At 50.7% G+C, this 16,053-nt stretch overlaps 6 protein-coding genes across 6 annotated transcripts; 3 read left to right on the top strand and 3 right to left on the bottom strand.

Annotated features, from left to right (window-relative positions):
* Window positions 1–2,369: 2,369 nt before the first annotated feature.
* P152DRAFT_476994 (uncharacterized protein) lies at window positions 2,370–5,456 on the bottom strand (the record flags this gene model as incomplete). The annotated part of the gene is made up of 3 exons (XM_033681556.1): window positions 2,370–2,497; window positions 2,555–4,930; window positions 4,982–5,456. 3 exons carry the CDS (start codon window positions 5,454–5,456, stop codon window positions 2,370–2,372), a joined length of 2,979 nt encoding a protein of 992 aa, XP_033530371.1.
* Window positions 5,457–7,441: 1,985 nt separating this feature from the next.
* On the top strand, window positions 7,442–7,804 carry P152DRAFT_404663 (uncharacterized protein; the record flags this gene model as incomplete). The annotated part of the gene is made up of 2 exons (XM_033676773.1): window positions 7,442–7,522; window positions 7,670–7,804. Coding segments are annotated over 2 exons (216 nt in total), but the record flags the coding sequence as incomplete, so codon positions are not given.
* A 625-nt stretch (window positions 7,805–8,429) lies between these two features.
* P152DRAFT_404825 (uncharacterized protein) lies at window positions 8,430–9,435 on the bottom strand (the record flags this gene model as incomplete). The annotated part of the gene is made up of 2 exons (XM_033676783.1): window positions 8,430–9,135; window positions 9,191–9,435. 2 exons carry the CDS (start codon window positions 9,433–9,435, stop codon window positions 8,430–8,432), a joined length of 951 nt encoding a protein of 316 aa, XP_033530369.1.
* Window positions 9,436–10,072: 637 nt separating this feature from the next.
* P152DRAFT_207563 (putative transcriptional regulator) lies at window positions 10,073–11,357 on the top strand. The gene has a single exon (XM_033674386.1). The coding sequence runs from the start codon at window positions 10,565–10,567 to the stop codon at window positions 11,345–11,347; it is 783 nt and encodes a 260-aa protein (XP_033530368.1). The 5' UTR covers window positions 10,073–10,564; the 3' UTR covers window positions 11,348–11,357.
* Window positions 11,358–11,659: 302 nt separating this feature from the next.
* P152DRAFT_443087 (P-loop containing nucleoside triphosphate hydrolase protein) lies at window positions 11,660–13,832 on the top strand. The gene has a single exon (XM_033677769.1). The coding sequence runs from the start codon at window positions 12,038–12,040 to the stop codon at window positions 13,598–13,600; it is 1,563 nt and encodes a 520-aa protein (XP_033530367.1). The 5' UTR covers window positions 11,660–12,037; the 3' UTR covers window positions 13,601–13,832.
* Window positions 13,833–14,381: 549 nt separating this feature from the next.
* On the bottom strand, window positions 14,382–15,453 carry P152DRAFT_207532 (uncharacterized protein). Its single transcript, XM_033674385.1, has one exon. It carries the CDS (start codon window positions 15,315–15,317, stop codon window positions 14,754–14,756), a length of 564 nt encoding a protein of 187 aa, XP_033530366.1. The 5' UTR covers window positions 15,318–15,453; the 3' UTR covers window positions 14,382–14,753.
* Window positions 15,454–16,053: the final 600 nt, after the last annotated feature.

Raw genomic sequence — 16,053 nt, 5'->3', positions numbered from 1 at the left:
CATTGGGTCAGAAGGCAAAAATATTCGGGCTCCTCCTCACACCACTACCATCCTTAGAGGAGTTCGAGCTCCATGTGACTGCTCCGTCAGAATTCGTTGAAAATTAGAGAAAGAATTAGAACACCACCTACTGATTTGGCGAGAAGCGTTCCAAGTCCTTGTTAAGCCCATGAGAGACAGAATATATTTAAGAGACGGAAATTAGAGTATGCACCCTTCGAGCTTGATACCATAACGATGGTGTTAAATTTTGCTGGCTCAACTGCTTGGGAACATCTGGACGGAGGTACAACTAATTTGTCAGTTTCGGGCGCGGCTTAGGATGCCTCTACCCTATAGGACCAGAGATCTGAAGACGAATCAACCTAGAATTGGACACTGAACATAGAATATATAAGAGTGAAGAGGGGCCACAAGATGAGCGAGCATAATTGAAGCAGAAGATGACAGTAAGTCACTCATTGAGGAGCACGTCTTGGCCAAGTAACTCCGACCTAGCTGATAATCAAAGATGGCATCTTAGAGCGTCCTTTCGGGCAGCGATCTTTGGTCGAGGAAACCTGCAAAACCACGTACGATGAGAGCAGCACAATCATCCGTCATTGTTGCGTCTTTATGGGCTCAAGCTCATCGTCCGCGGCTTTCTACTCAGACCCCAAACTCCTGCGAGGCCGGTCACAAACATAAACGATGACGGGGCAGGTCACTTAAACGCGAACCTGTAGACTTACGATCTCGATTCCTGACTTCTTATATAGTACCTTCTATAGGATACAGTCACAGATCTAGACCGATACTACCAACGAGATGAAAGATACGACCGAGGCGGATATAAAGATACGACCGAGGCGGATATAAATAGTGACGACTACCGTAGGTGCTACTTCGACCTCCTTTAAAGAGGGTAAAGAGCCCAAGTCACTATCATAGACGTTAGAACGGATTTAGGCTCGCGGGAATATACTGACTAAAAGCACTTAGAGGCATAGGAAGCAATCCAAGAGGTCGAAACGGATGGATTGGCATACAATGGTGCCAAAGCAACTCAAGAAGCTGTATTTCTCCCAAAATTCGAGATTCAAACCATATTGAAAGCAGTACTCTCAAAATTGAAGGCGAATGGAAATGATAACACTGAAGCTGACTATGACGTATCACTCCTCACGGAATATTTCTCGTTGTGACATCCCATTAGTGAAGTATATTTGCCATCCTAATTGTGCCGGAAGATCGGACTGTGACTATATTGTTTATTATATCTATAACTAGCCGTCTTCCTAGTTTGCAAACCAATATTACCTGGAATACAATTATGATTCATAATTTTTTCCCCCCCTGAAGCCAGGAAGTATATTTCTACGCATCGAGGGCCTCATAATCCTGCTGATAGGCAACATACACCGCGCCCCAACATGTCAAGACATCACATAAGCCTAGGTTCCACCACTCGCCCTAGGACTTTTTGTTTAGGGTCTTCTCCAGTGCCACTAATCCAACCCCCTAGCGCACACCCCGACGCATTATCTCAGAAGTTCGACTATGAGCTCTCCTTCTAAGCTGGTTTACAATAGGAAACTTGCAAGTATCTGCTGCCCGGATTTGGAGTCGCTTGCGCAGCTAGTCCGATCTACCCTCGGCCAATTGGTGGGAGAGGGCTTCCAACTAATAAAAGCCACTCGAATCTTGACGGATTTGGCACAAGCCAACCTCATCGAACTAAAGGGGTCAGCTGAGAGTGTAGTGGACGATGTACGGAATGAGTTCTTTTGAAGGAAGCGGAGGGTTTATAATTTCGCACAGTGGGCTAGTGTCTTGGAGGTGTCCTAAGCAAGCAGCGTAGTAGGGACACTTACGAGCAAAGAAAGGTGCCCTCCATTTTATCTACGGTCATCGTACACTTCTGTTAGAACGTGCATCTCCAATGGACTGGTATTGCGATACTGACTCTCATGGATGGGATGATTAGATTGAAATATGGTCTGATTGAGGACTCAGAATGTAGTACCGAGTTCGTCTCTGCAAACGAATAGTCATACCAAAGGCCGCTCGGCCCTTGATCGAGCAAACAATTCGATGCATCACAGCATACCACAAAGGACTAAATCAACAACTCAATCTGCATTGCTCTCTTTTCATAGGGTATCAAAGTCCGAAAGGCGTCACAGCCCCAGTATACCGTATATCCTGGTCTGTCGCCAATTTTAGGTATATGTACATTATCACTAGGCATAAGGTGATGGCCATGGTCATCATGCAACCCTGTCGTCAGTTGTGAAAGCATTGTAAAGAACTAGACCTCCAATGCCGACCCCCAGGACTCCAAGGGCACATCTAGTGGTTCCGCGGGTGTAATCCAAGCAGTAGACAGCTCACATGACCACGCAGTCATCGCGGTGTTTTTGGTTGTTTCGACTGAGCCTCTCCCGTCCGCGCTGGCTCTTCGCGCCATTTTTCTTCAGTTCATCAAGCCGCTCGGCTGCCTTGGGGAACTTGAATGCTGTACAACGTTAGCGCCAATGTCCGTGGCTGGAAGTTGAGAAATGGTGTGACATACCAGCTGCCCGTCCATACCACCGCTTCGCCTCCTCCAAACTCCTCGGACAGCCGATCCCCACTTCGGAATAGTACCCGAGCGCAAACAGCGCTTTCACCACCGGAGGGTTCGCGAGGGCCGCCTTGCGCGCCCATAAGTACGCCTCGGTATCGCTCTGCTCCAGAATGCCGGCTAATCCCGTGAGGTACCAACCGGACAACGCCAGCTCGCTTTCGTGTTCTCCTTGTGCGGCCGCGCGTGAGTACCAGATAATGCTATTCCTCGGGTCCACCGGCTTCCCCAACAGTCCGTACTCGTACATGAGCCCGAGCCGCTGTTGACTTTGCTTATAGTTCAACCGCGCAGCTTCCTCAAACAACTGCGCTGCATACTTCGGATCGGGGATAATCCGACTGTTCGGCCGTTGTTTCTCATACAGGAGGCCCAGTTCATGCAAGGCGTGCGGATTGTCTTGATCTGCTTTTTCGGCCGCGCGTTTGAGCCAGTTCAGCGCTTCCATGTCATTCGGCTGTTGGCCGAGGAGTCCGCGGAGGAGGATCATCCCCATCTTGTACATCGCCGCCGCGTCGCCGAGAGCCGCGGCCCGCTTGTACCACTGCACGGCTTTGAGAGGGTCTTTGCGCGTTCCACCTCCGTCGTCCGAACCGAGCTCACAGCATACTGCAGTACGGTATGCAGACGGTGCGTGACCGAGTTTCGCAGCAGACTGGTAAAGTGGGAACGCTTCCCGCGGGTCCACGGGGAGGCCAAGCGCGCCGGTGCCGTAGCAATCACCTAGGTAGAATTGAGCGGGAGGGTAGTTGTGGCTGACGAGCTTCTTGACGACCTTGTGCGCATCGAAATTGTAACGTTCACGCATCCTTTGAAGTTGTTTGGGGTCCATTCTAGGGTTGTCCCGCCCGAGATGGTCGGCTGCGGCGACAAGCGACTTCGCAAGCTGAAGAGCCGTCGCATTGTCGCCTGGGTTGGCGCGCACATGGAGCCGGAGCCTCTCGAGTTCCTCGGCAGTGATAGGGTCAGAATCCCGGCGAGATGTGACTTCGGCGCTCGCCCGGTTGTTAGAACTTGGTCCCGGAACCGGTACGGCAGCTCCGCCGGGATATTGTCGCACTGGAGGCGGTTTCGATTCCATTAAGCCTGGCCTAACCGGGACAGGGTGTGCTGGGAGAGCATCAGGGTGAGCGGGCCTTGGAGGACCTGGATGGGCTGGGAGGGCGTCAGGATTAGTGGCCCCAGGGAGAGCATTGCGAACACCACCAGGCCCCGGATCAGACCATTGAGACTGGGCAGTCTGATTGCGTGTGAATGGCGGGGCAGCGGAGCGGTTGTTGGGAGATAACGGCTGTCCCATCGGGCTTCCTTGTCCATAAGGATCTGTTGCACTCCGTGGTCCATTGGGGCCCCTTGGGATTGAGGTGTTGATTGGATGAGTGTTCCCATACCCTACAGCTCCAGACATTGGTTGTTGGGGATATCCAGTCGCTCCATTGGGTGGAAGGTCTGGCACAGGACCGTAATCGTCATAGGAATACCCTGCAGGCCCTCCACCACGGAGATTTGGTTGGGAGCGAACCTTTTGCGCTTGGTGATACATTTGGTTCGAGCCGCCACCGTACTGATCGGGTTGGCCGTTGACTGGTGGGTAACCTCCCTGCCTGTGCGAATCCTGACGCGCTGGCGCAGGAGAACCCTTCCGTGCTGCGTCCATTTGAGGGTCGAAATTGAGTGGAACAATATTGCTCTCCTCGACCGGTTGCGCGTCAAAGTTCGGCATATTTGCTTCGATTTCCTCTTCGCGAGTAGGTTGGTATGCTTTATATGCACCATTTTGCTGAGGTTCTGGGGCAGCAGATACTGGACCAGAGTCGTTGTAATAATCGCTGTATATGTCGCCCATGCTCTCATGCTTATTATACGATGGTTGGATATTCTGCTGCGAAAATCCTGGTCCACCTGCACTCGGGGGATATTGTGGATTAATTCGAGCCTGCGGTGGTGGACGGCTGCCTGTTGCCGTCGAGGGGCGAGGAGGCATGTGCTGTACAGATCGACCAAAGTCATCCATACCAGGTCCAGCGGTAGCTGATCTCTCCGGTGGAACAAACTGCTGAGCGGGTTTTGAGAAGTTGCGATGGCCCTGTGGCCCTGCAGAGTTTATGCCGCCCCGTGATTGCGGCGCATCACGTCGAGATTGCTCCCTGTTTGGTCTGCCATCGTTGATGTTCATTGCGGCCATCCCCTGCGTGGGAGGATCGCTCGGCGCTGGCTTCGTCGGCTTCGTCGGCTTCGGTGGATTCTTCTTGGACGGAAAAATTGGGAACGGGTTATCCATCGATAACGTTTCCGGCGAAACAGGCCTGACGAGAGGTTCCCGAGCTAGTTGCGCTGTTAGACGTCGCCTCCTTGTTTCTAAAGCAAGCTACTCACCTTGACGAGAAGGAGCCCGCGCTTGACTTGGTGGTGGGTTCTGTGGTGGTGGTTGTCTCCCCGGGTTTGGACCATGTCCTTTGCTGAAGTTCTGGACCGGAGGGGCACCTCTCGGAGCATCGTTGCGATACTGGCCTTGAGGATACTGCTGGGTCGGCGGGGGTCTGCCCCTACCACCACCGTTCATGGGAGGGCGTTGCTGCTCGGGCAGCGGTCGTCCTTGTTGGCCTCCATATTGTCCCTGACTGTATCCACTGGCCGAGTGTCCGCCCCCGTTGTAGTCCTCGTACCCATCGCCATAGCCGTACCCATCGTTTCCATCATATCCATTATAGCCCTGATCATATCCATAGTCGTAGCCTTGGTCGTAGCCTTGGTCGTATCGTTGGGGAGCTGGTGGTGGCCCTCGAGGAGGGCGCTGGTTTCCGTAATATTGCGGTCCTTGTTGGGAACCGCTGTGCTGATTGTATGCCATTATTTGAAGCGAAAGTATCCGAGTTGAGGAAAGAGAAAAGGATTAGGGCCGAAATGAAGGTATATCATGAAGGGAAGCGAGGAAGCATGCTTCAACACGTTGCGCCAACAATGCGAAAGAATGAATTCTGTGCAAAGCAGTTGTCGGGAAATCGGATTGTGTTCTGGGAATCAATGCGACGGCGCAAGTAGGGCGAATCGATGTCCGCAATATCAATTTTGGTGGGTCTGACCGCTGACGTAGGGATTCCCTTTCTTATTTGCAGGATGGATGTATTAGAGAGAAGTACAAGGTCGCCTCGGCGGAGACGTTGTGCCTGGGAGTCAGACGGGGAATAAGGAAAGGCTGAGGTGAACAGTCCACACCCCCAGCGTCGTTTGGTAGATATGAGAATTGCTTGGTTCCTTGCGTGTCGTCAAACCGTCAAACAGGAGGAGGCGATGGATTGGGTATTTGGGATGGATTTGGGTCACGACACGGAATCCTTGTACGCGTGAACGTTGTTTGCGGTGAACTGGGATTGTAACGGAATTACCGGGTCGTTCGCATAGGGATGAAGAATCTAGAAACACAAGGAAATGAGCAGCGGAGGACCGGTTAGCCGTAAGGGAGGCGGTAAATTAAAAGAAGAGCCTCGAGACGACAATGGGTTTCACATTCCCGGTGTTCTCGACTTCCGCCTGACGGTGTTAGGTTCCTGCATGCCTCGTGATCGCAGTCGTTTGGCCTTGCAGCACGAAAATCGAAACGAGTGGAAGCGGATCCAACACCCCCCGACCAACAGCACGTAAGATGTGCACTGTCAGCTTGACTGGCTTGAGGCGGAGAAAAAGGAGTCGCGTGTGTTCAACGGCTTTCAAGAGTTAAGTGCACTGACGATGTTCCACGCGTCGCAGTTAAGATGGGCTACAGCCAATCAGCACCGAACGGTTGGACATGGAGAGGTTGCGCAAGCTTCCGCGCCGTTGCCTCTCGTCGCATCCCATCAGGTGTTAGCTATCTATAGGCGGAATGATCATCAGGGCGATCATGATGGATACAGGCATGTCTGACTTCATCGTGGCTGTGACACCTTTTGCTCGCCGTAGGCGGTCAATCCCCCGCCCGGACAATTGTAGTACCCGTATCACGTTATATATCTGGCATGAAGATATTGTTGGTAGGAATGAGGAGACATTTGACACACACACCTAGTCTCCAAACATAGAACATATAGAAGCCTCCCGAAGTCGGCGGAATATAATATAGTAGCTCTCTTTACTCCGTATTGTGTCTAGCAAAGGTAAGGTCGACCCCTGGATAGAGCTTCCTAGAGACTCATGAGAGATCTACTTAGGTGTTAGCGAGCTCCCCTCCGTGTCGGAATAGATCAGCTGCGATGCGCCTTGCATTTGGAAGAAAAGGGGAGGTTGATAGTCTTAGCCTGTCGATCCCATAAAGTGATAAAAGTCATAAAACCCGAAATGAAACCACAATTGAGTTCGGCTGTTAAGATAAGGAATGCAAATCAGCAAAGGTGCCAGAGCAGATGGTCATCAGCCACATCGCATACCGTACTGTGGCACAGTCTAGTCACGTGATGGTTTTTGATGAGCTAGCATCGATACGATATGAATTATGAAACCACCCGCAAGGACACCATACTCTCCAGTATTTACTTATCACCATTTTTAAGCTTTTCAATAAACAGGGTTTTTACAGGGCGAAGGCCTGGTTTATCTCCCGAGAAATCTCGACCAGCCTGTCGACGACCGTTGCCTGACGGAGGAACGACTCGTCAGCGTGTCGAAAGAGAGGAAACAAGACGAAGATCATAATCTCACGTCCTGATTGACCTCAACAGACGCGAACCCGGCCCTCTCTCGTTGCATGAATCAGTTTTAGTAATCTGAGCCATAATGCCCGGTTGGCGGCTCTTTGGAAAGATGGCTGCCGTGTATGTGATCGGAACGACCTGGGTTGAGACTTGAGAGCAACGCTGATAACTCTCTAGGACGGCAGTCTGTGTCATCGGTGGCCCAGCGTTGGTCTACTATGTCACACCGACGGAAGAGGAATTATTCAAAGTACGTTCACAGGAGTTCTTCACGTCCGGACCCTCTTCCTTAATGTCTTTGCTCGTTACCAGAATGCTGTCCCGGAGCTGCGTCTATACCAGCTCCCACCTAGGCCATTCATCGTTCATAAAATGCTCAGAAGCTGACTCCTCGTAGAAGTACAATCCCGATCTCCAACGGCGGGCAATTCAAAACCGTCAGAAGCGAGAAGAGGAGTTCGATAAGTTCGTGACGGACTTGAAGAAGCACTCAAAGTCGGACAAAACAAGTAAGTTGTTTCGGCATCTATGACAGTATCATTCGCGTTGACATCATTTCTAGTTTGGATCGAACAGGCCCGGACGGAGAAAGCGGAAAGGAAAAGGACTGAGGAAGAGATGGCAAAATGATGAATCCGGAGCTGTCTCCAGAAGCGCGGCCGAATCAGCTTCTCTACCTCTGGGTTATCAAGCTGATGAATGGCGCAAGACCGAGAAGCCTATCACAATTGATGGCTTCCCTATAACAACACTGTTGATTTGGGATTGAAGTTTTATGAGCGCCATGAACAGATTATCCCATCTAGGGGAGTCCCATTCGCGGACGTGTAATAACAGATGCTCTAAATGCAACCGTCAGTTGAGTACATGCTGACACATATTCACATCTGTTGCTGGTATAGAATCGCTACTGGCAAGCCGGATTCTTCAGCTCCCAGGCACTTTATGACAACTCCATTCTAGATCTTGTTGGAGGGGATCCTAAGTCCCCTAAAGTCATTCTCGTTTGCGACAGAAACTTCACTCATTCAGGCTTTCTAGGTTGGTTTCTTCGGATACGTTGCTAGCACCCTGGATGCACAAGGATTCTCGAGCCTGCGAAATTCGTTCCGAAATCTCACATGGAGCCCTAGGTTGGAGGCCATTGGGGAAACTGGTTACGCAGATTGGGATGCCAAAATGCGCTCTCTAACCAGCCATCCAATTCCAAAGGTGGCTCCAGGCCCCAAAGCGACAAACAGCGGAACACCACATAAGACGACGGTCACCAGGCTCGTGTCAAGTATCCCGGCACGTTTGAGATCCACGTACGCGTACAAAAGCCAAAGGTGCGAGCTGGCCGCACCGAATACCTCATCCCATTGGACAAAGTTGGTCATGAACGTTGACCAATGGCTCCCGGACGCATCCACGACCGGTGTGAAGATCTCGAGAGGCGAGAAGGGAGAATTCAGAAGGACGTAGAGCCATGCGCCGATTGCCACCAGGATCAACGGAATCAGGGTGAGTTGCATAATCCCCAATCCAACGGTTCCAGTGCGGTTTGCGCGAGGCTGTCCTCCCGGGTTGAGGATATTGACGAGGATCTGGACCGCTCCGACGAAGAGCGGAAACGGCTGCCACAGCCAATTCGCATCCAGTCGAGTGGCGTAGGAAGGATGGAGATGGGACACGAAATGTGGGACGTAGAACAGTAGAGCCATCAGGGGCAACGTCGTCCACGCAACTTTGACGTTGATTGAACGCATCTGAGGGTTCTTCAGGACGGCAGCAGGAGCCGCTGTTATGTAGTTGAGGAAATAGTAAACGGGCCCAATAACACCGAAGCCTCGAAGTTGAGCCAGTGTACCAAAGAAGGCAGGTCTGATGCGGGTCAGCGGCTTTCGCGATTCAACCACGAGTCAGACCAAGTTCTTACATGCGAGCGGCGGTATACTGGTTTCCACCCCTGAGAGACTCAAATATCCAAATCGTGTACACGACCCCAAAGTCACAGATGAACGTGAGCATCTGCCACCAACCAACCGGCTCGACAGCGAGCAGCCAGCTCGAAAATACGGCAACAATGGGGCGCAACAAGTCGTCGATGAATTTGATATGGTAGAAATGCTCTCTTAGCGCGAGGGAGTTGCCATCCCAAGTGAGCTTTCTGGCCACAACCATTTTGCCTGCCTCAATAATTTCAGGGCCCTCAAAGGTCATGAGCCTGGCTGCAGCTGCAGATAGAACTATGAACGGCGAAGCTTTGAGAGCCTTAATCAAAAAGCTGTCCGCTTTCACGGAACTTGTCTTCGATCTGGACGCCATGGCGGTGACGGAAGTCGATTCAAAAACAAGGTGAAATAGGGGGGAGATTTTAGTAGGTTAATGGAAGAGGGGATGCGGGACTCGGGAGGCTGCAGACTTAATCCTATATATAAGGACCCAACAAATGCGGGTGCTGACGACTATGGCCTGATTCGGCAATCGACGCGGAAAGGATTGCAATAATACGGAGAAACTGTAAATAATAATCCAGCACAGGATGAAAGTTGGAGGGAAGGCTTGCTTGCTCAGTGTGCTATCGAATCAGAGCCAAGAACCCAATCGATCGGTGTCACCAGTCACAAGGAAATGGGGCCGGCTTACCTCCTGAAAACACCACAGCCGAGATGTCAACGCTATCTTTAACCTTATTGTTGTGAACGTCGGCTATTCAGGGATGGCATGGATCTCTGCCATGTGTGACGTCGGATGCTAGAGAGGACTGCCCAATTCTGAGTCGCGTCCAAGGGAGGCTTGGGTCTTGAGGCTCGAGGAGAGCCCAGAGAGGTGAAGCCAGAGCCCAGAAACTTGGAGACCGCCGCGATGAGCCGAATCTCTTTCCAGCTACACTCCCTGGAGCCCCTACAACGAATTCGCAAATGGGCACCAACCATTAGGAGTTGATATTCAGGATATCTAGCGTCTGGCCTATGGAATCTGTCGGCACAGAACCACTTGTCCAAAAAATGGAGTCAGGTCTGCCGAATTGCCCTTGTCTATTCCGTAATTCGGTACTCCTGAACTCCAGACCTAGAGTCACGGGTAATGCACCGCCGTCCACGGATGATTGGGCCTAGCCCAGATTCCATGTTGGTGCCTTGTCGATTCAGGAGTCGGTTTACCTCTCTTCTCCACCGCAACGGCCGTACCGGTATCGGATAATAATTCGGATTTCTCCAGCTCTGACTCAACCCTCGACGACCGCGAAGTTCACTAATGACGGCACCGGTCGAATTTTGAAGAGGAAGTTGAAAGGGAAATCACTTCAATGTATTTACGCGCTATCCATGCCGAATCCGATGTTGAGGCTCTGCGCCAATTCATCCAAGATAATCCCCTCGGAATCCTTGTCACGGCGCTACCGTCTTCGAATTTTCCGACGATACAATGCAGCCATATCCCGTGGATATTAGACATCGATGGTACGAGTGACGTAGAGGAAGAGCGGGGACTTGGGAAACTACGAGGACACATGGCGAGAGCGAATCCCCATTCAAAGGCCCTTGCTGAAGCAGCACGTTCGACATCCTCAAATGGCGCAGTGGAGCAAGAGGTTTCCGTCCTCTTCACCAGCAAAGTGGATTCATATGTCACGCCGAAGTTCTACGTGAAGACGAAGCCAGCCACCGGAAAGGTCGTCCCTACTTGGAATTACGCAGCCGTTCAACTCTACGGCCGCGCCACCATCTACTTTGACCACCAGGATCCAGTTACTCAAATCTATCTCCAGTCGCAGATAACGGATCTGAGCAAATACTGCGAGGAGCATCTAATGGGCCATAGCGGCGGAGAGTGTCCATCTGCATGGGAAGTCAGTGATGCTCCTGCAGCGTATATCGATCAGAGGAAGAAGGCCATCATCGGGATTGAGATCGATATCGATCGGCTGGAGGGGAAGTGTAAAATGAGTCAGGAAATAGGCGACGAAGATCGTGAAGGCGTTATAGAAGGGTTCAAATCCCTTCAAACCGATAATGGGAACGAGTTGGCAAGTTTGGTCCAAGCGCGAGGGGCGAAGAAGAACAAACACTCGAGTTCTGGTGTGTCCTAGCATTGGATCAGGCTCATAGCTTAGTTGCAGCGGCCGCTGTAACTTGGAATAGACAGTACAACTATTATATCTGCGAAGTTCAATGAAAATCTTGAAAACATGCACACACATCTACTGTGGCGGAGAACAGACCCAAGCGACGGAACTGTTAGTGGCTTGAATCTTGATTCTTAATGCCTCCAGGCAGAAAAGCAGCGTACGTGTTGCTCAGCTTCTGCTTCCTGTTTCTGTATCCTCTGGCTTTGAATTTTCCGGTCAGGACAAATTTGCGCCCCCTCACATTGACCTCCTCAGCTGATGTTGGCGGTTTACTCTCTTGTCATAAATCCTCTAGTGCTGGGAAAGCGTCTAAGTATAGGCTACCCTCGAGCATCTCAGCCTTAACATTCAATGAAGCTGCCGAACACTTATCGCCCCCTCCTTGCCTCGATGAGGCTGAGGTGTTGGGCCTCCTGGATACCATCTGTATGTATTGCTCACTGCCTGATGGCGAGCGCTTTGGGACCGGCAAGGCTCGTGGCAAATTACATGCGAACCATCAACAACCAGGCAACACTCGATGAGTTTGTTCCGGCGTCGATAGTTGGTCGCCTTTTCGGCTCATTTAAAAGCGTGCCAGATTTCTCAGGATGCCTCGTGCTGTAGTCCCACAAGGTATTCTGTTATTTATTCTCAAATGTGGTACTCATAATGGTAAACCAAACCAACTCATCGTTTGGGTTTGCAGGATACTCCTCTCAGACGCTACGATCATTTTCTCCGCTTCCAGATCTAGTCGCTCCCCTGGCGGCATTCACGGGTGTCAACTCCGATACGTTACTGCTGGTGTCGTTCATTTTCTTTGCTCTTCCATCCTCTGCCATCTACTTCTTTAGAGCGGCCCTCGACCATGTGCTCGACTACATCACTTCTACCGTCTACATTAGGGAAGATGATGAATTATACACCACATTCATGTCGTGGCTCCTGAAGCATGACAGTTCCAAGTCTATTCGTTGTGGAGAGATTTACTCCGACCGGTCGGAAGGGGCTTGGTGGACGGACGATGCAAAGTACGATGATTTCGAAAATGCCGCGCTCGCGGATCTGAACCGGCCAGTCATGAATTTTTCCGAGATGAACGCTCTGATTCCGCCTTCTCTCAGTCCGTATTTCAATACCGAAAACCGAATCTGGCATAATCGAAGGTTGTTCCTCATCACGAGAATACGCCGTCTGGCAGGAAGAGATGAAAGGGAAGTCGAGGAAATCCGAATCCGCACCGTGGGCTTGACGACCAAATCCATTTTGTCACTGCTTGTCGATGTTCAGGAGTGGAATGCCAAGGAAAACTCGGATTCCGCATCCACCTCGATCTACTGTATCGAGACGCGGGGATACGTATTCTGGCGCCGCGCCGGGGAACGTCCCTCTCGACCGTTAAGCACCGTTGACATGGATGATGACATGAAATCCACCATCGTCTCGGATATGAACGACTTTTTCCGACCGAAATCTCGGTTGTGGTACGCACGTCGCGGAATTCCATATCGACGAGGTTACCTATTATCAGGTCCACCCGGCACAGGAAAGTCGAGTCTGTCGTTCGCTCTTGCCAGTACGTTTGGCCTCTCTGTGTATATCATCACAATCAGAGACCCGGAAATCAACGACGCAGTCCTGGGTGCTGCCTTCAGAGACCTGCCTGAAAGGTGTTTGGTTCTGCTGGAAGATATTGATTCAGCAGGACTAGGAGATAAACGTGGCAAGAGAGAGGACGATTCAGAAGAAGCATCGAGCACTGGGTCAAGAGTAGGAAAACCCAAAGGCCGTGGGGAAATCAAGACATCTGTTACTCTTTCTGGATTGCTGAATGCGATTGACGGGGTTGGAGGCCACGAAGGGCATGTCCTGCTCATGACAACAAATCATCCGGAAAAACTTGACCCGGCCCTCGTGCGTCCGGGACGTGTGGACTTCCTGGTGAATTTCAGCCTCGCGACCAGTGTCCAGGTCAAGCACATCTTCCTACGTATGTATCTCGATGACGCCAGCCCAATGAAATGCGCCGAGAAGGAGCGGGACTGGACAGAATCGGAATTGAAGGATTTATCGGAGCAGTTTGCCGCACAAGTGCCGTCGTCCAAGTTCTCTCCAGCGGAAATCCAGAACTTCTTGATCACAAGGAAGCGAGAGCCCCAGAGCTCCGTAGATGAGATTGGGACATGGGTGAAAAAAGCGTTGAAATCCAAGGCCACAGGAGAGGGTGAGTAAGAACAGAGTAATGAGGTAGATCCATCGTTCCTACGGCGTTCAGAGGTGGCATGACAGGATCCAGGGTGTACGCTTTCTCGACGAGACGAATAACATGATGACCAAACTACGAAGACCAAAGCGAGAAAGTGTGCTTTACAAACATGGTGTTTAAGTACAAATTCAAAGTTTCGGCTTTATACTCCAACTGATGACCCCACAATCCAGTCCTTTCGAGCCGCGACAGCGATAGTATGGAGGGCATCATGTCGGCACAATAGCTATGGCGTGTTACACGTGAAGTCACCAATCTTTTAAGATGACGGTGTTGCACTGCCATAATGCTGTCGTGCTGTTTCATGAGCTCGTCGTATTGTGGAAGATACCGTAGACCCAACAGCGCCAAACAAGCTCCAATCAACACATGCTGAAGTGGACTTGCTGAGAACGCGGTTCAGGCTGAGCCTGATTTAGACGGGGTTGTAGTGTGAAACCATGCATCTATATCATATGGTGCCGTTGCCAGTCTTGGTGTTATGGAAATGGTAAGTCTTCCAGTTCGAATTCGTTCCACCGCTCATTGCAGCGGCTGTCAGCAATCTTGGAGAGATTTGTGCAATTTCCATTTCAAGAACTTCTCCCAATGTCTATGATCTATAGAGCCCTCGCGAGTAAAACTCCAAAGAAAATCTATGCGATGAGGCCCTCCTAGCTTGACTTTGACGCTGTCGACATCGGATCGTGGCTAGCATAAGGAGCATTCCAAGCATTTAAATAATGGTAGAAGCATGCACCTGATCAGTAGTAGGGGGGGTGACTGTAAGGTTCTGAGGTTGGCTGTATGAATTTTTCCTTCTCCCGCTCCTCTGCTAGCTCTTGTTCGCTGACGGCCTGTGTGGATGTGGCCTATGCCACAAATGTAAATACCAGATATGCATGTGGTTTGAGTCAGGCCGAGCACTGCATAAACGGCGGTCGTGGAAGTGAATGAGTCTTTCGCAGCAAGTCTTCAGGTTGAATGCGTATGTTTAATCTGGCTAGAGCGAAGCGGCATCTGATGATGCCAAATCTGCCGATCCAGATGGCATGAGCCGTCCAAGTTTCCTCGGTGTCACATCCGCACCGATCCTTTTCGAATATAGAGGATATCTGATTCCGTTGTCGTCCTCCTCTTTCACATATTTGGCTTTGCCCTGAGCCAGATGCCTTCAGAGGTTGCATGAACAATCCCGTTGCCACTTTCAATCACCCCCTGGACCCATATCTTTCTCCCCTCTGCTTTCACGACCCATGAACGTGCCATAATGGTTCCAGGTGTTTTAACCGGGTTCTTGTAGCTGATATTCAACTGTACGGTAAAAGTTGGGGTTCGGTCTGGTATCCCTTGGCCAATGGCATTCCCCATACTGCTATCAAGAATCGAGCCAATCACTCCACCATGAAGCACGTTCGCATGGGAATTCAGTCCAGTCCCAAATGTATAGAACCTGCGAACCTCCCCGGTCTGGCCAGTGGACTTGTCAGCAGGCCGGTACATTGAAAGCAGCTCCTTGATCGTTTCGTCGGTGTTCCATGTGGCCGCCATAAGAGAATGGCCATTTCCAGGCTGGGTAAGAGTACGCGACATGCTCACGAGACGGAAGGATGGATCGGAGATAGAAGGTGAACACCATGGTATCGATTTGAAGTGATCAATCGTCGACTGCGGAACCTCGGTATGACTAGGAGTTGGAGCCATGGTTGTTCAAGTACTCAAAGAAAGCGTATCGACAGATTTTATAAACGTAATCAATGAAACCACTCGCCTAATGACCTCAGCGAGATATGATTCTGCTGCTTATGTCGTGTAGATGAAATATAATCCTCAACTCCCACTGTCATACGGAACGTGTATCTGAACAACCGAATTGCCTCGGCCGACGGCCTCCTCTTCAGTAGACTACTGGGCAGGATTCTCACGTATTGGTGTAGCCCGAGCCCATACCAACATACTTGAATAGGAAGTAATATATCATACTACGATGGAAATGTTGTAACTCGATAGACGATGAAGAATTGCGTTCAATAGAGAGCCATATTTTGTCATGGTCAAAGTTGTGAATGTGGCATTGATAGGCGGAGGGGCAAAAGAGATTAGACACCAGAAACGGAGGGAAACCTCCTGTCCGAACAGTGGAACAAGGAACCTCCGGGGGGACGAAATTGAGTTACCTCGAAAAAATAACGTTCGAAACGCTGAAAATACCGCGATTCGGACTTGCGGCGCGAAGGGATCATTCCGGGTCGATAGACTTTGCATCTATTCCGGTCAATCTATGCATCAAGAACCTCAGAAATCTGCGGTCTTTGATTTCATATCCTAGGCCAGATCAGGATCCCTTCTGAAATACGGAAATTTTTTCGACCGGTATCTAATAACTAGTTATTGACTAACTAGTTACTACTAACTAAGTTAGTTAACTTAAACCAAGCAA

The sequence above is a fragment of the Eremomyces bilateralis genome, assembly GCF_010015585.1.
Source record: "Eremomyces bilateralis CBS 781.70 unplaced genomic scaffold P152scaffold_31, whole genome shotgun sequence".
NCBI classification, from domain to species: Eukaryota; Fungi; Ascomycota; class Dothideomycetes; order Eremomycetales; family Eremomycetaceae; genus Eremomyces; species Eremomyces bilateralis.
Note: the sequence above shows the minus strand (reverse complement) of the source record. Positions and strands in the feature narration are given on the sequence as shown.

Bases quoted from the DNA above. Each gene is read 5' to 3' on its own strand.
- P152DRAFT_443087 (XM_033677769.1), top strand. From the start codon at position 12,038: ATGGTAAACCAAACCAACTCATCGTTTGGGTTTGCAGGATACTCCTCT.
- P152DRAFT_207563 (XM_033674386.1), top strand. From the start codon at position 10,565: ATGTATTTACGCGCTATCCATGCCGAATCCGATGTTGAGGCTCTGCGC.
- P152DRAFT_207532 (XM_033674385.1), bottom strand. From the start codon at position 15,317: ATGGCTCCAACTCCTAGTCATACCGAGGTTCCGCAGTCGACGATTGAT.